The sequence below is a fragment of the Populus euphratica genome, unplaced genomic scaffold (assembly GCF_000495115.2).
Source record: "Populus euphratica unplaced genomic scaffold, PopEup_1.0 scaffold190.1, whole genome shotgun sequence".
NCBI lineage: Eukaryota > Viridiplantae > Streptophyta > Magnoliopsida > Malpighiales > Salicaceae > Populus > Populus euphratica.
The window spans coordinates 329,980-352,851 of NW_011500068.1; the positions used below are offsets into that span (position 1 = coordinate 329,980).

At 32.8% G+C, this 22,872-nt stretch overlaps 4 protein-coding genes across 6 annotated transcripts; 3 read left to right on the forward strand and 1 right to left on the reverse strand.

Moving 5' to 3' along the window:
- Positions 1-2,805: 2,805 nt before the first annotated feature.
- On the forward strand, positions 2,806-4,269 carry LOC105108335 (CEN-like protein 2). The gene is made up of 4 exons (XM_011002607.1): positions 2,806-3,063; positions 3,203-3,264; positions 3,594-3,634; positions 3,742-4,269. The coding sequence occupies exons 1-4, from the start codon at positions 2,863-2,865 to the stop codon at positions 3,957-3,959; spliced, it is 522 nt and encodes a 173-aa protein (XP_011000909.1). The 5' UTR covers positions 2,806-2,862; the 3' UTR covers positions 3,960-4,269.
- Positions 4,270-6,670: 2,401 nt separating this feature from the next.
- Positions 6,671-10,884, reverse strand: LOC105108336 (cytochrome c1-2, heme protein, mitochondrial-like). Of its 2 annotated transcripts, none has more exons than XM_011002609.1 (8): positions 10,719-10,884; positions 9,606-9,667; positions 9,106-9,326; positions 8,220-8,499; positions 8,065-8,136; positions 7,304-7,420; positions 7,123-7,188; positions 6,671-7,039 (listed from the first exon to the last, which is right to left on the reverse strand). In XM_011002609.1, the coding sequence occupies exons 2-8, from the start codon at positions 9,663-9,665 to the stop codon at positions 6,923-6,925; spliced, it is 933 nt and encodes a 310-aa protein (XP_011000911.1). In that variant the 5' UTR covers positions 9,666-9,667; positions 10,719-10,884; the 3' UTR covers positions 6,671-6,922. The 2 variants fall into 2 exon arrangements, with proteins under 2 accessions (XP_011000911.1, XP_011000910.1); XM_011002608.1 differs by having other exon boundaries at positions 9,606-9,683.
- A 3,610-nt stretch (positions 10,885-14,494) lies between these two features.
- On the forward strand, positions 14,495-17,836 carry LOC105108337 (uncharacterized). Of its 2 annotated transcripts, XM_011002610.1 has the most exons (6): positions 14,495-14,642; positions 15,270-15,468; positions 16,119-16,376; positions 16,464-16,675; positions 16,979-17,246; positions 17,354-17,836. In XM_011002610.1, the coding sequence occupies exons 3-6, from the start codon at positions 16,122-16,124 to the stop codon at positions 17,651-17,653; spliced, it is 1,035 nt and encodes a 344-aa protein (XP_011000912.1). In that variant the 5' UTR covers positions 14,495-14,642; positions 15,270-15,468; positions 16,119-16,121; the 3' UTR covers positions 17,654-17,836. The 2 variants fall into 2 exon arrangements, with proteins under 2 accessions (XP_011000912.1, XP_011000913.1); XM_011002611.1 differs by lacking the exon at positions 15,270-15,468.
- A 2,609-nt stretch (positions 17,837-20,445) lies between these two features.
- LOC105108338 (uncharacterized) lies at positions 20,446-22,872 on the forward strand. The gene is made up of 5 exons (XM_011002612.1): positions 20,446-20,704; positions 20,859-21,067; positions 21,518-21,729; positions 21,823-22,084; positions 22,412-22,872. Exons 1-5 carry the CDS (start codon positions 20,629-20,631, stop codon positions 22,733-22,735), a joined length of 1,083 nt encoding a protein of 360 aa, XP_011000914.1. The 5' UTR covers positions 20,446-20,628; the 3' UTR covers positions 22,736-22,872.

The window sequence follows — 22,872 nt, forward strand, 5'->3', positions numbered from 1 at the left end:
GGGAAAGAGATTAAAAAAATGAGAGACGACTATAAGTGTGAAAATGAAAAAAAAGAAAAAGAAAAATTGAAAAGAAAAATTAATATTTATATTAAGGATTTGTGTTATTTATTTATATTAGGTTATACAAGTTAGATCAAGTTAAGCGGGTTTTAAAATTTTCAATCTTAACTTAATTTATGATATTTATTTATTTATTTATTTTTATCAACTAGCATTTATAATATTTATATTATCTAATTATAATGAGTTGGGTTGAATTAAATAATACAAATATTATACTGAACATATAAAAACACTCTAAAATTATTAAAGTAATTATTTATTTTTATATGTGTGTTTTTATTTCTTTAAATAAATATGTTTTTGTTTTTTTTTTGTCTCCAACTTAAAATATTGTAAAAAATATATAAATCATTAATAATAAACATATAAAATAACATCAATGTATAATTTCAGCTTCTCAACATTATTCTAGAGTTTTATAATGAGATGATTCAACTCCAGTTTTATCTGGATTAAATCACTGATTCTTTTCCCCCACCTTGGGTTTATAATTAATGGTCAATATTAATTATGGATTTCTCAAAACCTTCATTAATTAGGTGGAAATATGAAGAAGAAACCATTCGTTTGCATAATTAATTTTAATTTTTTAGAGACAGTTAATGTGCTAGGTCCCGATGAAAGCTAAATTACCTTTATTTTATTTTATGTTTTTGAAAGAGAAAAAATCTTAGATTGGATGGTGAACAAAATTCAAGAAATTCACAAGCTATTTAAGGCTATAATTAATACTTAAACACGAGACTTTCATTAGACCAAATCTTAGTCATTTGTGGGAATATTTTGTGGGTTTATTAGTCACACAGCATCATTTGATTAATTTCTTTTTTTATTGTTCTTATTTCTTAAAAATATTTTATAGGCAATTATTTCTTACATGTTTTTTTCGTACTAAATAGTGGATCGAGACGTCTTGCCAGGAGTGATAAATATATTTAAAACAAATTCCCATTGAATGCTTGCATGTTAGGTTATCAAATAAAATGACAGTAGTACTGGTCATCGTATAATTGATCACGAAGCCTCCACTTGGACACCATGAGAACCCATGATTCTAAAAGCATGAATAGGCTTTTTGAACAATGTGAGACCTAGCTAGCTACTACAAGTGGCACAAAACCTGGAAAAAAGAAAGAATGCATGGTGGCAGAGGAAGAAGAAGGAGAGAAGAAAAGGATGGTGGGAAAAAACGGTAAGAGTGTGGAATATGAAGAAAAAGATGAATGCTTGAGCTTCCATTTAGGGCAATCCAACTTCAACTTACTTTGTTTAGAAACAAAAAAAGAAGGACCCCAACAATGAATCTCTTTACATGAAATGACCCCAAAGCACTAGCAGTCTTCGTTACAGGCTCATGCATGGTGGAGTTCCTTTATGCGCTAAACCTTCATTAAAAAACAAAAAAATACGTCCAAATAGGGTAAGCAAACTCATAAGTGATGGCAAATCTTGGAAAGGTTCTAGCAACACCCATCTCAGGAATTTTATCTTTAATATAAAAGATTACAAGTATTTCCTAGCTTGAGAATGTCTTAGCAGGATCTGCTTAATAAATTCTATCTGTCTTCTTCTAAGTTCAAAAAAAAAAAAAGCAAAAAAAAAACCATAAAAAGAGTGGGAGTTGCTTCAGTGGATACCTACATCACACTTTAAACTCTCCAACTCCGCCATGCACACAGAAATATAATAATCACATGTAGCAGAGTTGTTAATTTGGAAGAATATTATTACTTGATTATCTATATATTGGTTTTTGGCTAATCAAGGATCAATGCGAGTGCGTAATTAATTTATAGATTCAAAGAGTCATAAATTAAAATATTAAATAATCCAATTATCTTCTTTTATGAAAGAATAATTCAATTAATTTATTGCTTCAGTGGCTTCATCTAGTCTTATAGATGGGTAAAATCAAGTCATGAGTTATTTCTGTATGTATTGAGTACCGTCTTTGTTTCTGAATTAATTACATTGATTAATCTAGATTGGTTGATAAATAATTAATTAAACTATTTGAACTAGTTAGTTTTGGAGCTTTGAAATATATATATATCCTCCAGAAATTAATTAGTTGTAATTAATAGTTAGTAAAGTTAATATCTATACATAGAGGCCAAATGGTCCCTAGCAAATTTACTGTATGCTGGAGTCGAAAAAGAGGGGGCAAAGAAACCATGATCAGCTGCCTAAAGCCCTAGTTAGTAAATAATTAATTAGATTTTATCCTCAAAGTATCTCCTAATAATTACATAGACCAGATCATGGATTTCTGCTGCTGCAGTGAATTAATGATGTTCCTCGATTATCTATCAATTATGGATATATAGGAGTCTTAATTGTACCTTAATTTGTTGCAAGTAATGGTCTACCGCACATTCGCTAAGATTTTATTTTATTTTATTTTTCCTTGCCCTAGCTTTACCGCCCTTATGCTAATGCTTAGCTTGTTTTAAAGGCTTGAAAAAATATATTCTTTATCACGTGGACAAACGAAGCTTTAGTACGTACCATTTTTCTTGATGTCCCACTTTCTATTTTTTTCGTTATAACCCCACCTCCCTTGAGGCTCACGAGTTTCCATGGATCCAAAGCAGCATGACAGATACATCTGAGCACTATAAGTATGAGAGGCTCCCACCCTCAATCCCCAGCACGAGTCCTTCCAAAGCTGAAGAAAATAGAGTCATATTATTATTGTTATTGTTATTTGCTTAGTTACTACTCTCTTCGCTACTTAATTCCTTTTCTCTGCAACTACCACTGATCTAGCTATATATATACACACACACACTTGTTATGGCAAATCTGTCGGATCCTCTTGTGGTTGGGAGAGTGATTGGAGATGTAATTGATTATTTCACTCCAAATGTGAAAATGACTGTCACTTATAACTCCAACAAGCAGGTTTATAATGGCCACGAGCTTTTCCCATCTGCTGTCACTCATAAACCTAAAGTTGAGGTCCATGGTGGTGATATGAGATCTTTTTTCACCCTGGTAGGGTTTTGTAATTTCCTGTTACTTCTCGATATGCCCAAGAATTTCATTTTTCTTTGATGTATGTATGTATGTATGCATACCATGATCAATGTTATTCTAACTAGCTATATATATATATACACCTTGATGACTGCAGGTCATGACAGACCCAGATGTTCCAGGACCTAGTGATCCATACCTGAGGGAGCACCTACACTGGTATATGTATATGTATATATATATATATATATATTAATTCCTCTAATTTTGTTCACTTTATATAGAACTGAAGCCAGGAAAGAATTATCTCCATAAAAGAAAAGTGAAAAAGTAATAGTAATAATTGAATTTTAGTAACAATCCGAAAGTAGATCGAGTTAAAAAGGCAGATTCTATAGTTTCCAGATTTCTTCGTAAAACTTGTGAGTGCAAAAGGTGTGCTCGTAGCACCAAAATAGTAGAAAAAAGAAAGGTTAAGATCACTTATATACATTTTTAGCAAAATACATGCTCATTACTTGATATCGATTTGGCCAATATGTTTACAGGATAGTAACTGATATCCCAGGCACCACAGATGCCACATTCGGTATGATTCCTCACCCTAATCTAGAAAGAAAAATCATCATAATATATATGTGAATGATTTTTTGGGGGATGAAAATAAACCATCTATATATATATACACTCTTGCAGGAAGGGAAGTAGTGAGCTATGAGATGCCAAGGCCTAACATCGGGATCCACAGGTTTGTTTACATTCTTTTCAGGCAGAAAGGAAGACAAACAGTGAGCACACCATCCTCAAGGGACAAATTTAACACGAGGAAATTTGCTGAAGAAAATGAGCTTGACCTGCCGGTAGCAGCTGTCTTCTTCAATGCTCAAAGGGAAACAGCTGCAAGGAGACGTTGAGATCTAAAGGGTACTTCCAAGAAGAAGATTCAACAATAACCATGCATTGTCATGCCCTGCTATTGTACTTCATGCAGCAGGAGAAGGAAAAAAGAACACTTAATTAAGTAATTAGTATTTATGGATGGTTTAAGCTATGAATAATATAACAGTTCAGATCAATATTGCAATATTATCGTTGAGTGAAATAGTGGTTACCCTAAGAGTAATTAAGACCTCTCTCTTATATATTATCTTTGTATTCTTAGCAATTTCTACTGATAATAAAAATAGAGGGAAACCTCAAGCATATTTATGATTTCATTATCAATTATTATTTCTGTATGCCTTTGCATTATCGGGGTGAAATAATTCTGTTTGTTTGATTAATTATTCGTTTATAATTGATTCATTGGTGATTTAATTATATTATCATAATCTTGTTTATGTGCATTGTCATATTGATTTTATATATGTTTTTCTTGTTGGGTTTAAATAGAAGTAAAAATAGATCTCATATTCATTAAAATTGCTTAATCCAGATTTATAAAGTTTTTTTTTTTCAAGTTGGTATCAATGTTTTAATGTTTTTTATTGATTGAAATTGAATTTTTAAAAATTAAATCATAAAACTAAAATAAAAGGTATAGCATAAATCTTAAAAATATAAAACATATTTATTTTCTCGATGCTTATGAGCAAATTTAAACTCTTAATTAGTGCCAGTTTTTAAAATAAATACAAGTGTATTAATTACTTGATTTTTTAAATTTTAAAAGAAAGAAATTAATTAAAAAGTAATAAGGATTAAAACAATACATAATTCAACTCATTTACCATCATAATTTTCCCAACAACTTGAAGGATCTTGAGGTGGATTGGTCCAGTTTAATTAGCAAGTAGTTTTCTTGAGTTTTCATAATATTTTTTTAACTTGGTACATATGTTTAAATTTTTCTCTTTCTTATTTGCATGGTTAATGTCAAGAGGGAATCAATTTATGTGTTAATCTTATAATATATGAAGAAAAAATTATTTGTTAAAATTTAAATACATCAATACGCAAGGAATTTATGTTTCTCAACTATAGATTATAGCACTTAGAATTACATAAGTTTTACTATACTGACTCTAAAATCTTATGATTTTATTAATTTTAATTTGTTCTAAATATAATCTAGACAATATTACTTTTACATTCATAATTCATCATTGACGGCAAATAACATATTTTGTTAATTTGCATATGATTCTATATGATCATTAATTAACCACAACTTAAGAGATTCTTAAACCCTAATATACAGCTTTAGTTTCAAAATAATAATAATAATAATAATAATAATAATAAAGGAAAATGTTACACATCAAAATACATAAAATCTCTATTTATTTTTAGAGCATCCAATAGTCAAGCTAAAAATCTATATATATTAAAGCTTAAATAATTTCATTTTTTGACATCTTTTTGGAGAATTAATAAACACATACAAACCACAACATATATAATTTTTTAATTGTTATTATTCATTTAATTTCATTTGTGAAAAAATTGAAGAGAGAGATTCGTAATTATCTATTAACAATGAGAGAGCAAGGGCTTGACATTAATTTTGCCGTGATGGGATAAGATAGAAAATCAAATAACAAAGGGTCGATAAGGAGTAATGTGTGTGTAAGAGAGAGATAAACCTGAGCTCGAAGGGTGTAATTAATAATTTTAATGAATACTGAGACTAAAATGTAAATTACTCAAAGTTTAAGGTTGCCATAACATTGTTTTTAGTTACAAGGTTTGGCCCTTTTAGAAATCACACGTGGCCCCTCTAGTTTAACATTTTTTTTATCAAATTTATCCCTCTACTACAAGTGTGGGTGCGATCTTCAAAAAGTTTAAGGTTGCCGTGTATATATATATGTTTGAGAAATAAATAAAAAATACTCTCCAAATCTTGAAAAAAAATGTGTTTCCCCAAACCCATTTTTGAGTATGGGGTGAAAAAAATCATTTCCCCCCAAAAAATTTGGGTAATTATTTTTGTATTTCTGGAATTTTTTCAAGGAGATCTATTTTTGGGTTTGGGAGGAATAAAAAAACCTTTACAGCATGTATAGAAGTATATGAATTAAATGCAATCTCTTATTTGAAATATTTTAATGAAATCTCTTATTTGAAATATTTTTGAATATTAAGAATTGAATTGCTAATTAAATTTCATCTCTAAAAATATTTCAGAAGCAAATCAGAGAGCAACTAATTTTCATAAAATACTCATCTAGCTTTTTCTTTTTTTCTTTTATTTTTTAAAATATTTAAAGAAATAATCTAGCTTTTTCTTTTTTTCTTATATTTTTTAAAATATTTAAAGAAATAATATGAAGGTAATGAGGATAATATAGGAAACAAGATGAATTAAATTTTATCTCTTCTAAACATGTAAATTCAATTTATTTATCCATTAAATTCGAATTATTTTTGAATTTTAGAAGAAAACATTTTTTTTAAGGTTGGGGGGCAAGACCTGGACCCAAGCCTGGAAAAAATCCGCTGGCCTGGTCAAGGCACAGCCTGTCCATTGATCAGTTGTGCTTGGTGAGACCACGGGAGCGTGGCACCAAGTAAATGCTATATAATTATCAACATTAGATATGGTGATGGCAATTCTCAAGGGCCAGATAGCCTCCGAAACCAAAAACATCAAAGGATCCTTTCAGCTTGAAGAGAGGAAAGCAGGCATGAGAAGATATCCATCACTCAAGAAAGAAATTTAACAGAACTTCGTATCTCCGAGTAGCAGCAGCATTAATGTGTTACAAGTATGGAGTAGCTTATTTTCTACCTCAATTTCACAGAGGACTCTTTGGGTCACTCCATCACCATTGTAATAGAACAACCAATCACAGCAAAAAATAAAACCTAGTTTACCAAGCAATTATTGCCAGCCAAAGTCCTCAAAAAATAGGAATGAGAAGCCCGATAGAAGCTAATTGACAACATCAAGAACCAGCTTGCGAGACTTGAGAACAGACCACTTCAAACGCCGGTAATATGCAGCTTGAAGCAACGCCAAGGAGAGTACAAATATCCACTTAAAACCCATCTGCATCAGAAAGCACATGTTGTTGGCTACAGTTAAATCTTAAGGGCTTAAGGAGCTGAAAACATGTTTTTAAGCAAAGATACCAGTTTCCTCTCTTCCATTTCTGGTTCTGCAGCCCATGACAAAAACGACACAACATCTTTTCCCATCTGCAACACAATCAGTAACATTTAAATTACGAAATTACCTGATAAAAAGTATATTCCAATCTTGCAGCTAATGCCTACTCTGAAACCTGACAACAATTATAACAAAGAAACCAACCTGAGCTTCTGTTGCAGGGGTACCATCTTCATACTCAACAGCACCATCAATGAGCATCTTTGGCATGGCAATAGCTCCCCCAGGAAAGTAAGGATTGTAGTGCAAACCCTCTCGGATCTACAGTAACATTTTGAAAACATGTTTGGGTTAAATGAGGAAACCAAAATCATCAAGTACACCAGAGCATAATAATCTTTTATTGAAGCGGAATGAAAACAAGATATCTGTAACTTTGAACATGGACAAATAAACTTCATGATAAAGCATCATTTCAACAAAAGACAGATATGCCTGTAAAAGAACATGGTCCATAACATCAAGAATGACCAAAAAAAGACTCTTCCTTTTGAAGAAGAAGATGGATTTACAAGCATTTCACAGTCTTAACTGAGAAATTTAAAAAAGAAGAATGATAAATAGCAAACTTTGCAAACACCTATTAATAGCTCCTTCCAGCAGAGAAAACGGACTTTTCCACCAATAAAAAAAGACTTCTACGAGTGAAGAGGAGAACCAGATGCATAATGCATCACAACAAAGTTTTTTCTTAAACAAAGTTCGCAATCAATCAAGTATTTTTTTTTTCTATACCAATGTTGTCAATCAGCAACGCATCCATTCACTATATTATTAGACAAAGAACTTCTGAGTAACTTATATAAGATTGTGGTTCATACTTTTCTCTCAGCTATATAAAGAACAATAACATGTTCTATGTAAAACTTGCGTTGTAAAAGAAACTTGAGTAGAATAGAAAATACCGAAACACCAGCAGGAGGATCACGATAACCAGTTAAAAGAGCAAACACATAGTTTTGACCATTGTGACGAGCCTGAAGAAAACAAAGTGTAAGATATTTCTATAATAGACCATTACACCTTCCAAAAAATACCTAAACAAGAAGGTAGGTATTACTTTTGTAATAAGACTTAAATCTGGAGGATATGCTCCTCCATTAGCAAATCTAGCTGCTTGTTCATTCGCATATGGCTGAGGAAAACGGTCACTGAGTTTACCCGGACGAGTAAACATCTCACCCTCATCATTAGGTCCATCAACCACCTCAATCTCTGCCGCCATAGCCTTGGTCTCCTCTTCTGTATATGCAACACCCACCAAATCACGGTATGAAATCAGGGACATGGAATGGCAAGATGCACATACTTGCTGGTAAACCTGCTGACCACGACGAATGCTGCTCACGAAAAATTGATCTTGTTTAAACAGAAGTTGCATTTTATTGCAATATCCTAACAAGTTCATATGATAATGTCCTAAATTATCAAGGTGATTTTTTTGTGCATACACAGCCACTACCAGAGACTAGGAAGAAAGTAGAAGTTACATATTAACAAATTTTTTTCTTTCTACTAATAACACATGAAGAAAAAAAATTAAAATCAGGATATTTTACCGCTACAAATTTATGATAACATGCTCACACACACACACACACACGTATAAAACCCAAAACAGTAGGAACCAGCATTACGGTCAAAATGAAGTCTTTAGATCATGGGAAAACCTTAGGTGTATATAAGCTAAATGGTGTAACAGCCACTAGGCTTCTTCCAAGTGAAGTTAAATTGTGCTCTTAATTACATTTTATAAGCGAAAAAAAAGAAAAAAAACCATGCTCAGGGTACCATGGCATATGAACTTTGAATCCCTTTGTCAGACCAGGGATAGCTTGGGCATAAGATAGCTTAATGGATGTAATAACCATTAAGGCTTTTCTAAGTTGAGTTAAATTGTGGGCTTAAGCATGTTTCTACTGGAAAGGATGGAGAAATATACTCACGAAGAGTGGTCATATGAACTTAGAATCCCTTTGTGTGGCCAAGGATAGCTTGGACACTCTAACCCGTGTTCAGCCTCATCCGCAGATGCTATTGATGCAAAACTCAGAAACCCTGAAAGTCCAGCTCCAAATAATGCAAATGCTCTTAGGGACTTCATACCCACAGATCCAGCAACACCATGAACTTTTTCTGAAGTGAAGGAAGATAAAACTGAAGTGGCCTGCAAAAATGTGAAAGTTACTTAGGAGCTGATATTGTAGTACCTAGATGCATAGTAAGAACATCCATTCCAAAGTCCAAACCAAAGCCTCTCTTCCTACTGTGGATCAAACGATTATAAGAAAGATGGAATCATCCCCGAAAAAATTCCATGTAAATATGTACACTAAAATGGAAATCCAAAGCACCAATGCACATGCAAAAGAGACCACAAGTTGATTAAACAACACATAAACCAACAGTGGAAGATCAGATTGAAATAAGGAAAGGAAAGTCTTACACCAGAGTGTGACTGAAATTTTCTCCTCAGAAGCTGGTGGATCACCCCTCCTCCAGCCATTTCTGTTAATTAAATTCACTAGGAAAAAGAAAAGGAAAAAAAAAACAAGAATTACAAACGCATATGAATAGACATACATGCAAGAGTCAAATGTTCAATTTGGAAGATTGAAATTCTGATAACATATTTCTAATTTAGAAGCCAATTCAGCCTCTAAACTAACCTACATTAAATTTTCAAAAAAAAAAAAAAACCCATGCCAACACAAATTCACTATGGCAAATCCATTTGTTTTTTCAGCAGAATCACAGTGAGAAAAAAGGAAAAGGAAAAAAGCTTGCTTGCTACAAATATAAGAATAATTCAGACCTGAATTATATCAGAAAAATAACTGAAGAAAGATGAGAGTAGAGAATCCCGACAAAGCCTTGGGACAACAGATCAAGTTCTAATTTTGCAAATCACAAGCATTTTACACTCTTCGTCCTAGAAATGTATTAATTCTTGTCTTTCAAACAGTGATTTCTTAGAAATTGGCAAGATATTAGCTTCTCCGCATATCACTCAAAACAATCTTTCCAACACTACAGAATTTACATGCATCAAAACTGGAATGTTCGCCACAAAAACACAATTCAATAGGAGACGTTTTTGCATAAACACAAAACATGAAAAATTAGAATCTATTTTCGAGAGACACCCATAAACAGGGATGCCGAAACTAATCCACCCAGCTGCTAGAACAAGCTTACAAAATATACCTTGAACACTACGAATTGTATCTTTTTTTCTCCAAACACGACAAAAACTAAATCTTTTTTAACATTCTGATTACAAACATTCATAAAAATCGAATCTTTCTTTTTACTCCAAATCAGACAAAACACTAGGAGACCCTAAACCTTACTCTCCAACAACAACATTCAAACACAGCCCACCAACAAACATCTCATTCACAAAACCCATTTTTTATTATTCACAAAACTAATACAAACAACTCTAAATCATCACCTAATACAACCTTAACCCCGTACAAGAACACAAGCATCTCAACTGTAAAAGAAAAAAAACTAGTATTATTTACAGATCTAGGAGATGAAAAGATCAACTTACAAGAAGAGTAAAGATGGTCTGAAAAGTATAAGCAGATCCAAAATGGAGGAGCCGAAATAGCTTAAAACCACAACTGACTTTGTTTTGTGGTGATAATAAGAAAAAAGAGAGGAGACGCCAAAACCAAAAAAAAAAAAAATCCACGCACACCCGTGCCTGCGCTCTCCACACCTTTCCTTCGATTCTTTCGGGCTTCTGTTGTGGCCATTTAAAGGCCCACAATTAATACCATAATTACCGATTAACACAGCAATTATTATTTTTTCCTTTTGAGACTTTTTTTTTTTTTGTGATCTTCAATATTATTGTTATGGCCAGGGAAATTGGATCACCGTTGACGGGCTTTTATGATGTGGGCCTTATATATGCAATCTGATGGATCGAGTCTATTCGTTACGAGCTCTAGGCTAGTGTTTCACTTATCAGGCTCCAATTGGGCCCTTATCCAGTGGGCTCGAGGGCATGCTTGTAAGTTTCACAACAATGAAAATGAAATAAAGCATGTATGATGAAAATCATAAATATATGATCAAGTTATATGTACATTTATTTTTTTATATGTAAAAATAATTTTTTTATTAAATATTATTTTACCATGTATATATTATCATGTAATTAGAACATGATTTCCTTTTATATCGAAGTGGGCCCCCCTTTCTTTCTTTCTTTTTTTAAAGGTAAAATTAAGGCTTTCAAGACTAATCTAATTACTATAGTTCAAGTACAAGCATCCTTTCGTCACAATACACACAGGGATGGCAGTTTAATTATTATGTGATGGATAGCAATTCGAACTAACCCGGATAATTTAATTTAGTAGTTTTTTATCTGATAAATAATAATAGATAAAATGTAAATATCATCAAACTCACTTTAAAATATGCTCAAACATAACTTGAGATGTATTTTTGTATTATATAAATATATTTGTGGCATATTTAGATTTCTTTATATATAAAAAAATATCAGTAAATAATTTATACTAATTAAACACTCAAAACCCGATGAATACTTTTTAAGTATTTAAATTTATTACTCTATAAATAATGGATAGGATATAACTATCATGAAATCTAACTCAACCATCCCTAACTATATATGTTGTTTCCTAGGAATTATTTTTTGATGTCGCCTGTATATATATATGAAAACTAAACCCCCTAATGAAGTAATTATGCATCAAGATACATATCGCTGTTCATTGTGATAGCATAATTACAACTTGCTCTTGAAAACGAAAGACAATGCACTAAATTCAAGGTAAGATTATTTTTTTATTATGATATAATTATCTTTAATATATTATAAGGGATTATATTTATCATTTTTCTTTGTCATACACAGTTAAATTACTACTTTGACCCTTGAATAATAAACTTGCATGCTTTTGCCTTAGGGGTATTTTTCTCCTTTTATTATTTTTGAAATAGTGAGATTACTTTCATGTCATTTGCGACAAAAACCATATAACTCTCTCGTAATGGTATTTTTCTTATTTTAGATTGATTTTTTTTAAATTTTAAAGTTATTTAAGGATGGTTTTTATAATGATCCTATATTAGATATTATTTAAAAAGAAAAACTTGTCAGCACGGGGGTGGCCCTCGCGCCATTCATACAGCCACCAAAAAAGCCTTACAAGGTAATATTTGGAAGATCTTAGTGCTCTCTACATGGTGATATGACACTTGTATCAAAAGTGTTATTAATTTAGTGTTGGACACCAAAAATAGACACTTCAGGCACATGCATCAACTTACGATATCATTTCATCAATTGTAATACTACAATGTAGAGGATGGTTTCCTTCACAGCGAGATCCATTCACTCATAAGTACTAGATGCAGTGAAAGAATAACATTTCAATGTAAGTTTGTTTTGCTTTAATAACGATATATTTAGTAATTTAAAAAAAATAATATTTTATTAAATTTATCCAATTTTAGATTTATAAACATTGAGGTTGTCCAAATATTAACATCGATATTTAAATTATTAATAAAAATTTTATTATTTCAATAAAGTCAGGTTTTCAAACATCCTGAATAAAAACTGCAGGTTGATATGTGGTTTTCAAGGTTTAAGGTAAGTATTAACTTAACTTTTTTTATTATTATGTTACTTCATTTATTTTATTGAAATTATTGAAATTTATAAATTTTTTATGCAATGAAAAGTTTGAGTGAGATAGAGTTAATGATAATGTTACAATAAGTGTTTGGGTGAATCACTCTGCAATTAGATAACATCAAAACCAAGATATTTTTTATTTCAAATATTTAAAATTTATTTGTCATTTACTTTTAGATAATTCATTTATATCATATAAGTTGTGTGATTTTTTACATGAGATGCAAAAAAAATTCAAAAAATATGCAAAAGTGATCTACCAAGCTAAATAATATAGCAGTTTGGAGAGATTTTAAACTACCATAATCTCGGATATATGGGCGAAATACATTTAGTACTTGATGTTCAAGTATTTCATGAGACGGCTACAGTTCAATGTGGGGAACTAGAGTTAAAAAATTCACGGTTTTATTACCATGCACACCAACACTTTTATTATGTTTATTTTCGCATGCGAAGTGGATGATAAGATTTTTTTAATTACATCCATTTTTTTAATTTGTTGTTTTTTATCAATGTATTTAACTATCAATATTTTTATCTTGCAGACTATATCTCTTGAACGTGAGTCAAGACTAATAGAGCTTTTTGTAAAAATAAACGCGTGAAGTGATGACCACCAAAAAAAGCTGCAGCAGTTCATGTATAATCGAGCTCAACACTTTATGATATATTGGTTTTTCAACCATTCTTTTTAAGTTATTATTTACTTGAATTTGATGATTTTTTATTTATTTTCAGGAGACATATAACAGTCGGTTGAAAGAGAGATAGAGGAACAATTCTTCAACTCACCCTAATACCAATCCGGATTTGTGATTGGAGGCAAGATCATTTGATCTCGATAAAAATTGGATGTATAAACTCTTTAACACTATGACCGAGAACTTGCAAATGACCCATAATTGTTTGCCCGTTGGATGCTTGTAATTGATCTTGAGTACTTGGTCTCTAGAATTCGCAACCTTGTTAGATTAAATAGTACAAGAACATATGACCAATTTGAATGAAAAGTATGAACGACTTTCTATTGATTATGAAAAACTTTGTTGAATGATAATGAACATAAGATTACACATGAGCGGTACATATATATTTTTTTATTGACCCTACGGTTTTAGGTATGACCAACCTCCTCTTCTTCCAACGTTATTTTTATTCTAGTTTTATTGTATTTTAGCACATAAATTTATAATAAATATTTGATTTTTATATTAAGATGATTATTTTTAAAATATTTGAATTTTATATTAATTTATTTTTTAATTATTTTTTATTTTTGTTTAATAATTTGTTTAATATTTTAAAATTATTACTAATGGGATTATCAACAGACTTTTTTTATTGGTATATTCCAGAAAAATAAAAAAAATTAACACAAATATCAATATTATTGTTAACTCACCATTAAATTAATTTATTAGTTTATTTCAAAGAATTAAAAAAAATTACTATAAATATCAATATAATTTATCGATAAAATTACATGCAGTTTTACTGAGACATCAAAATTTATTAACTATTATTTTTTTTTAATGAATGTTTTCCATCTATGATTAGCGATAAAATAATTACAAATGAAATATTAATGTAAATATTTTTGGAAACTTTTATCAATAAAACTATTAAATATAAGTAGTGACGAACCTGGACCACAAGATACTCCCTTTCAGTGTGCGTTACTGTAGTTTCAAAGCAGAATGGTTGGTGGTGGCAAGAAGATATGGGCTGCATCAGCAAGAGCTCATACTAGAAGAAACAAAGCTAGATCCTATTCCTTTCCGCTCTTTCCAGGTGTGCTTTTCTCTCATCTTTCTAAAAGTTCTTGTCAATAGGTTTTTGTTTTGATGGTACATTCATTTGCGTTTTTGTTTGACTGCATGAATTTTTAAAACTGTTTGGTGATCTTCCCCGCAAAAGCTAGCTAGCTTATGAAATGAGATTTTCCTTCCCATTTATAATATCTTCACTTCCACTTTTACAACCGACAAGGGATAACGGTAATATTAAAGTGTTCCAAGATGAGAATCTTGGAAGTTTTTGGTTTTAACTTGGTGGTGGCATGCAATTACATTTTATGTGAATTTAAAGAAATGGTCAAAGAAAATTCCAGGTTTAGATCCATAATTAGAGGTTTGTGCACTTCAGAATCAAGGCCTGTCTGCACGTTACGTTGCAATCTATTGAAGTTCAGCGGAATTTAGAATATACAAAAGGGAAAAAATGAGCAGAAAAGTGTTGAAAGCATGGTGTTCTATGTTTCCTGGTCACGTACTCTTATCAAGGTTGTTGAAACTCAAAATTATCAAAATCAGCCGATGGGGCCATCAAGGTTTGCTAATTGAGAAAGAATATTAGAAAATTATATAAATAATATCTTTGGACTTCCTCGTCTAATCACTTAAGTTGAATTATTCAAAGAAATGATTGTGTGAGAGGTTCTGACTGAGAAAGATATCTGGGCTGCTGGGAAACGCAAAGACTATAGATGTTTATGTGTGGCTAAGGACGGTCATGCATTTCGTGGCTTTGTTGTGCTCAAACATTTTTATCCTTGAAGCAGAATTTCTGGAGATTTCCTACTGTTGACAAGAACAGAGATTTGATTGATAGGATTGAGGTTCGTCTGATAATGTTTAGTTGAAGCTGATGTAATTTGCATAATATAATGTTAAAGATTAGTTTAATATTAAGAGATACAACAAAGTCATCTAAATATATACTTGCACAAACATAATATATGCAAAATAGCTTTACACTATTAAAAAAAAAATACAGTCTTATGAACAAAGCATGCATTAAATATACATGCTGATGCTATTAAAATATACAAAAAAACACAAATTAAGTTGCTGCTAGAAAAGAATTGCATCATTTGTCCTTGAAATTTTATTCAACGATATTTGATGAAAATGATTTAAATGCAATCAATCTTCCAACATTTCAATAATACCATCTTAATTAGTTGCACAAGTTAATGAACTTGAATAATTAAAGAAAAACATGGTAGAAAATGCTGGAAAAAAAAGGTAGAAGAGGTACTACTGCTCCGTATAAAATCTCCCCTTCAAATCTTTTTTATACTATTTTTTTAAACCAAAACTGAGACAGTCCCTTTGTCTTAATTACACACCATAAATAGATTAAAAACTTGACAGTTTTTGCTTTAAAAACCAAACATTTTTACTAATAAAATAAAATTGCAGGCACTGATTGAATGATTTACAGGATGGTATTCCTACTCTGATATAGATTTGCATGTTGTGACAGATAATGTTTACCAAGGCAGTGATTGTGTTGTTGATTAGTCTTCTGGTATGGACTTATCAGACTATAATACAGCCTCCCCCTCCGAATATTTGTGGACTTCCAGGTGGTCCTCCTGTTACTTCTCCTCGAATCAAACTCAGCGATGGAAGGTATCTAGCTTATAGAGAGAGAGGGGTTGCCAAAGAGAAATCTGAATTCAAAGTCATCATGGTTCATGGCTTTGACAATTCCAAGGACATGGCTCTTGTAGCCTCTCAGGTAAAATGATGATAAATTCTTTTACATCCGTTGGAAGATTTTGTCACTCTTATAGAATAGAACTGTTTCTGTATTTGTTGTATGCAGGAACTAATTATTGAGTTGAGGATATATTTTCTCTCCTTCGACCGCGCAGGTTATGGAGAGAGTGATCCGAATCCAAATCGCTCGGTAAAGAGTGACACATTTGATATTCAAGAACTTGCAGACAAATTACAGCTAGGATCAAATTTCTATGTGCTTGGAATCTCCATGGGAGGCTATCCCACTTGGGGATGCCTCAAATATATACCAAACAGGCATGAAAATCTAACGCTGGCCTCTTAAGTTCATGAATGAGTAATCCTGTTAAAAACATTTGCTACTCTCTAAATTTGTTTATTTCGAGAAAAAATTTGAGATCTCTTGCATTGAGGTGGATTTGGTTTACAACGGGCGCAAAAGCATTTGTTTTAGTTGTGTTATCAAAACTATTTTTTTATCAATATTGCAAAATACTTGATACCGAACTCATTAATGTAATAGGATTATTGAGGTTCTACATAAGAATTAGGCTAAAATCACCGACAAAATTTGATGTTCTTGAATTTGAGCCATTGCAGGCTTGCAGGTGCAGCTCTTGTGGTTCCAATTGTCAATTACTGGTGGCCTTCCTTTCCTTCTCATCTATCCAGGGAGGCCTACAAGAGACAACTTCATCGAGACCAATGGAAACTTCGGATAGCCCATTACGTTCCTGGACTGCTATACTGGTGGATGAGCCAGAAATGGTTCCCATCATCTTCTTATGTGGAGATAGTGCCAGAAGTATATGGCAATAGAGACAAACAAATCTTGAAGATGATGTCAGGAACATTGACTCATAATCAGGTGGGCAACATTCACAAGAATGTCTAGTACATCTAAATTGACACGACAACATTGTTACCAAGGATTTTCTGATATCTAGAATGAATGTTTTTCTCCCCCGATTGCAGACAATGATAAGACAACAAGGTGTTTTTGAATCTCTTCATCGAGACCTGATGGTGGGTTTTGGAAGTTGGGATTTTGATCCTATGGAACTAAGTAATCCATTCCCACACAAGGAGAGTTCTGTTCACATCTGGCAAGGTTTGGAGGATCCATTAGTGCCAGTTAAACTCCAGCAATATGTTTGCAGGAAGCTGCAGTGGATTCGCTGTCATGAAGTCACTGATGGAGGACACCTGATCATGTATGACACTAATTTGTTTGAAGCCATCCTGAGGGAACTCTTGCTTCCCTCCGGTGTATGAGCTCGCAAGTGTCTGTTCCAAGCCCCTAACAAATAATGTTGCTGGTAATTGGAGTTTCCGCCTAATCGTACGATGGAGAACCGGTAAAGATGGTAGACTAATTCAGCCACCAACATGCTCCCTTGTAATCATATTTTCTAATTACCCTCGTAAATCCACATGATCTTCTAATTAATCTGGAAAGTATCAAGAACTGGAAGAATTATTTGCGACGAATCTCAACAGAACTCACAAGATACGCCACTGATCTACATGGTGTGGAAACGTGTTTTTGCTATAGCCCAGGAATTTCATGCCTCAGCTTAAGGTATGCCGACTCCTTTATTATTGTGGTCTTGATTTCTTCAATATGGAGTTTCAAAAACCATGAAGAGACCTTATTCGAATTTGGACCAGATTGTAAAGATCAAGCTGAAATCCTTGGCCTGGCTTTGCACTCCAAAGAGCTCTTCATCTGCAGAGAAAGCTTCGGGTTCTCAGACAAGTCTACCCCAAAATCACTAGGAACCCACTCGAGGCTCTGAAGCAACCGAGCAAGCCAAGGCTCAACGGTGGCTATCCCCATAGCTCTGCCTGGACAAACCCTTCACCTAAGACCGGAACCCACGATGTTAGCTTCCTCCTCCATGAACCTCTCTGGGTTGAATTTTTCAGGTTCTGACCAGATCTTCTCATCATAACATCTAAATCTTGTCAGGTTCAGACCAGGTCCCCTTCTGTCTTGGGCTAGGCTGGCAATCCATGATACTCAATACCACCTCATTTTATCCCTGCCATGGTCAGCATGTAGTTAATAGCCCATGATGAGAAGATCTGGTCAGAAAAATCTCGAGAGGTATACTCATTATATTTTATATTTATTTTTTAAAAATTATTAATTTAAGCCTTAAAAATTTTAGAGTTATTAAATATTTAAATAATTATTATTTTGAAAACTTGTAAGATCAGTAAAAATATACACAAACTCAACACTTATATTAATAATAAAAAAAACTAATAAAATAAAAATAAAATATCTACCGCTGGAATTTACAATCAATGAAAACTAAAATTTTAGCAATTCCCAAACACATTCGTTACACTCCAAGATTTTAGTAATCAGAGTGAGATTATTTAGAAGTCTGTCTTTGAAGCCAACACTCTTCTTTTTTTTTTTTTTTTTTTCTTTCTTTCTTTCTTTTTTTTTTTTTTTTTTTTGATTTACGTGGGGTGTCCGGGCCAGCTTACGCGCACCACGACTAATCCCCACGGCCCACTGAACACCCTGCAAACCCAGCAGGCAGGTAAGGCAGCGCGGGGCTGACAGGCATGCAACTCCAAGGCTCGAACTCGTGACAGCAGAAGACGCAAAGCGTCAGTCCACCGCTGAGCCGGTGCCTTCGGTGCTCTTTAGTAAATATTTAAGTATACTAAATATACTCCAACACTCTTCGGTGCCTTCTTTCTTTCTTTCTTTCTTAAGTACGGGGAAGGTGGTAGTATACTCAGAAGGGTATTTTAGTCCAACACGGCATATCGGAATATTCTCGCACTTGGGTATAAACCACCCTGTGGGAGCCATGATAATCATCATCAAATTCATGATTTATCTCTTGGCACCATAGCAGAGATAAAAACATATTTGTTTTCATAGTAAATATACGACCTGCATTTTGCATCACTTCACGGTTCAAATGAACTAACTCATAATAATTTTTATATATACACACACACACACAAAACTATAATCGATCAAATTGACCTGTTAAGTTATCGGACATGCCAGTGATGAGACCATACCAGTTTGTTAATAAAGGTTTATAAGCATTGTTTATTTTTTCTAGATTAATATAGGTGTTTGAATCAACTTATGTGTATTTTAATTAATTTTATAAATTTTAAAATTAATAATTATATAAATTTCTAAAATCCTTAAGATTTTTAAAATTTAAACTATAATTTTTAAAAAATAAATTTGAAATCTAATTAATTAAAATGTTACTGCTTTCCAATGTATTGGAAGATTTAAAGCAATAAAGTGTTGGACTGCACATGGGTTGCCGTTTACCAGATAACACGGTAAACGATGGCTGGTGCTGTAATATTTACCCGATAAAAATATGTTTTTGCACAAACTGACAACCCAGCGAAGCATGCCTCTATTTTTGTCATGTCTTGCAAAAACATATTCCATCTGTCAGTAACCAGCTATGCCCAGGGGGCAATTACTCTGTCTTTCTTCTTCAATTTATTTTCTCTCATACACTGTAAATAATCAAGTAACCCTCACCCTCCTGAAAGGAATATATATATTAAAATGACATTAAATTAATGTTTTTATTATTATTTTATAACAAACATAATTTTAAAACACATCCAAATACTAATTAAGTAACCCTCACTCTCCTGAAAGGAATATATATGGCTTAAATTATTAAAAAAACTCATCAATTTAAAAAGCTTAAATTATTAGATAAAATTATATGATATTAGTTATATTATTATTCAACATATCCTTTTAAATAAAAAATTTTAGATTTAAAATTTATACAAACTTATATTAATTTTGTGTTATTAATTAGAAAAAAAAGAGACTATATGATACCATAATAAATAGCAATCTCAATCTAGATAAAGTCCTAATTTATTAATAAAAAAATAAACATATTTCCTTGTAAAGTTTAACAATTCAATGAATTTTTATACTTCTGCTAGAAAAGGAATATCCATATCTTTTTTGCTAATGAAGGAATATCCAACCAAGGCCATGGCACAGTCATACCCCCTTGCGCAAAGTGACTCAACATTTTAATCATCAATTGCAACAGCGGCAGAAGAAACCCCACTTGAGATATCTACATAATTTAAAAGTTGCAAGCAATCAAGAATTATACAATTTTTTTTTCTTCTAAGCGGTCAAAAATATATTGCTGTAGCTGGCTTGCTACCTTAAAAAAGCCAGAGCTACAATATAGTAAGAGTCGATAATAAGATAAATGAACAAGAAATTATACATCAACTCAACCTTGGGACGTCTGAAACTCAGCATAGCACCTCGAAGGATTCAGCCAGGTGAGCTCAATTATACTGGATCTTTCCTTCTGGGATATTGCTGTTACGGATGAATTTGTACTGTGTTTGCAAGATCTACCCTTCTTTTTTTCTTTTTTTAATTATTGAAGATGTCTCAAAAACACTAGTTTTCTTCATGATTCGTGTCTTGTAGGAATGGTTCATCAGGCAACAGAACTTCCTCCACCACAGAGTGATCAGTCACCGGACAATCCTCCTGGAAACGCACCAAGAATCAAACTTAGAGATGGAAGATATCTGGCTTACAGGGAGCAAGGAGTTCCCAAGAACCAATCTAAGTACAACGTTATTATTGTTCATGGTTTTGGAAGCTCCAAAGAAATGAATTTTCTGGCACCTCAAGTACATATATAACTTTCTCCTCTAGTTCTTTTACATTCATCATAAGCTTTAGACATTCTTATTGGGAATTGCATCTGAGTAGAGCACAGGGAAAGGGATATGAAATGGGAAGGGAACTTGACCTAGTAATATACACTGGTATATGGGTTAACGATGAGCATTTGAATGACTAGTCAATGATAGGTTTGAGGTGATGGAATTACCCAATACGCTGTGCCGAGAATCAATTAGGATGTTTGCATAACAAGAACGAACCTTTTGAATTTTCAAAGGAGCTTCTTAAATAGCTTTGTATAGACAAGACATGGAAGTGATTCTGATCACATACTTATTATGCGTGTTTGATTTATTCATTTAAGAATTATCAGAATCCAGTCCACGATGACCAAATTGGTGGCTTGCAATTGAAAATGCCAAATAAGAAGAGGTTCTCATTGCTTTAGTTTGCAGGGGATGATCGAAGAGTTGGGGATATATTTTCTGCTATATGACCGGGCTGGGTATGGAGAAAGTGATCCGAACCCAAGGCGATCAGTCAAGAGTGAAGCACTTGACATTCAAGAACTTGCTGATCAATTAGAGATAGGATCCAGGTTTTATGTGATCGGAGTCTCAATGGGATCATACCCCATCTGGAGTTGCCTCAAATACATACCACACAGGCAAAGCAGTCAATAATCCTAGTTAATTTAATGGTTTTTGCTTTCGAATGCTGTCATAAGAGTTTGCTACTTACCTCAAAAAGTTCTGTGCAGGTTAGCAGGTGCGGCTCTAATAGTCCCGGTTGTGAATTATAATTGGCCTTCTCTTCCCAAAAAGCTGATAAGAGAGGACTATAGAAGGAATCTTGTCCAGTGGACATACCGGTTTGCAAAATATGCTCCTGGACTCCTGCACTGGTGGGTTACGCAGAAGTGGACTCCTTCAACTTCTGTACTGGAAAAAAACCCTGCATTCTTTAACACTCACGACATAGAAGTCTTGAAGAAGATACCAGGATTCTCAATGCTGAGCCAGGTAACTATAACACTATGCTCCATTATGCATGAAAGGGGGAAAGAGAATGGCCTTCAGATTATAAACTAGAGTGATGTTAGGGTAGCTAATAATTTTAATAAGTACATGGCTCTATTCATCCTCAAAGGAAATGATTGATATATCATCTATCTTTAACCTCCACATCAGTTCGTAAAACAAGTATTAGTAAGAGTGTTATCTATAGCAGGATTCAACTGAAAAATGATAAAAATCAATCATGCTCAGTTGTATTTACATGTAGGCATTTAAATAAATGTGCTGAATTAAGTGTCATCTCATAATAATGCTATTCTTTTCGATTTACAGGAAAAAATACGGCAACGAGATGTTTTCGATACCCTCCGTCATGACTTTATAGTGGCTTTTGGAGACTGGGAATTTGATCCAATGGAACTAAGTAACCCATTCCTGCAGAATGAAGGCTCTGTTCACATCTGGCAAGGTTATGAAGACAAGGTTGTGCCATTTCAACTTCAAAGATGTATTTCAAAAAAGCTACCCTGGATTCAGTATCATGAAGTTCCTGGAGGTGGACATCTAATTGTGCATTATACTGGTTTATGCGAGGCTGTTTTGAGAGCACTTTTGCTAGGAGAAGAGCCTCTTACATTAGACCAAATACATCCATAATTTGTACGTTAAATTTGTCACATCATTGTTTCATTGTTCAACTTGTTCAAGTAAGTAGATTGACTTTTAGGGATTGTAAACACGTCAGTTACATTTGTCATTTGAATGATTGAAGAGTATATGATTCTTTCCTATGA

Excerpts from the sequence above, each read along its gene's own strand:
- LOC105108335 (XM_011002607.1), top strand. The coding sequence starts at position 2,863 with ATGGCAAATCTGTCGGATCCTCTTGTGGTTGGGAGAGTGATTGGAGAT. Across the intron at positions 3,064-3,202 it reads TGAGATCTTTTTTCACCCTG|GTCATGACAGACCCAGATGT; the intron begins GTAGGGTTTTGT and ends TGATGACTGCAG. Across the intron at positions 3,635-3,741 it reads CACCACAGATGCCACATTCG|GAAGGGAAGTAGTGAGCTAT; the intron begins GTATGATTCCTC and ends ACACTCTTGCAG.
- LOC105108338 (XM_011002612.1), top strand. The coding sequence starts at position 20,629 with ATGAACAAGAAATTATACATCAACTCAACCTTGGGACGTCTGAAACTC. Across the intron at positions 21,068-21,517 it reads TGAATTTTCTGGCACCTCAA|GGGATGATCGAAGAGTTGGG; the intron begins GTACATATATAA and ends TTTAGTTTGCAG. Across the intron at positions 22,085-22,411 it reads GATTCTCAATGCTGAGCCAG|GAAAAAATACGGCAACGAGA; the intron begins GTAACTATAACA and ends TTCGATTTACAG.
- LOC105108336 (XM_011002609.1), bottom strand. The coding sequence starts at position 9,665 with ATGGCTGGAGGAGGGGTGATCCACCAGCTTCTGAGGAGAAAATTTCAG. Across the intron at positions 9,327-9,605 it reads AATTTCAGTCACACTCTGGT|GCCACTTCAGTTTTATCTTC; the intron begins GTAAGACTTTCC and ends ACATTTTTGCAG. Across the intron at positions 7,040-7,122 it reads AAATGGAAGAGAGGAAACTG|ATGGGTTTTAAGTGGATATT; the intron begins GTATCTTTGCTT and ends TTTCTGATGCAG.
- LOC105108337 (XM_011002610.1), top strand. The coding sequence starts at position 16,122 with ATGTTTACCAAGGCAGTGATTGTGTTGTTGATTAGTCTTCTGGTATGG. Across the intron at positions 16,676-16,978 it reads CTCAAATATATACCAAACAG|GCTTGCAGGTGCAGCTCTTG; the intron begins GCATGAAAATCT and ends GAGCCATTGCAG. Across the intron at positions 17,247-17,353 it reads GAACATTGACTCATAATCAG|ACAATGATAAGACAACAAGG; the intron begins GTGGGCAACATT and ends CCCCGATTGCAG.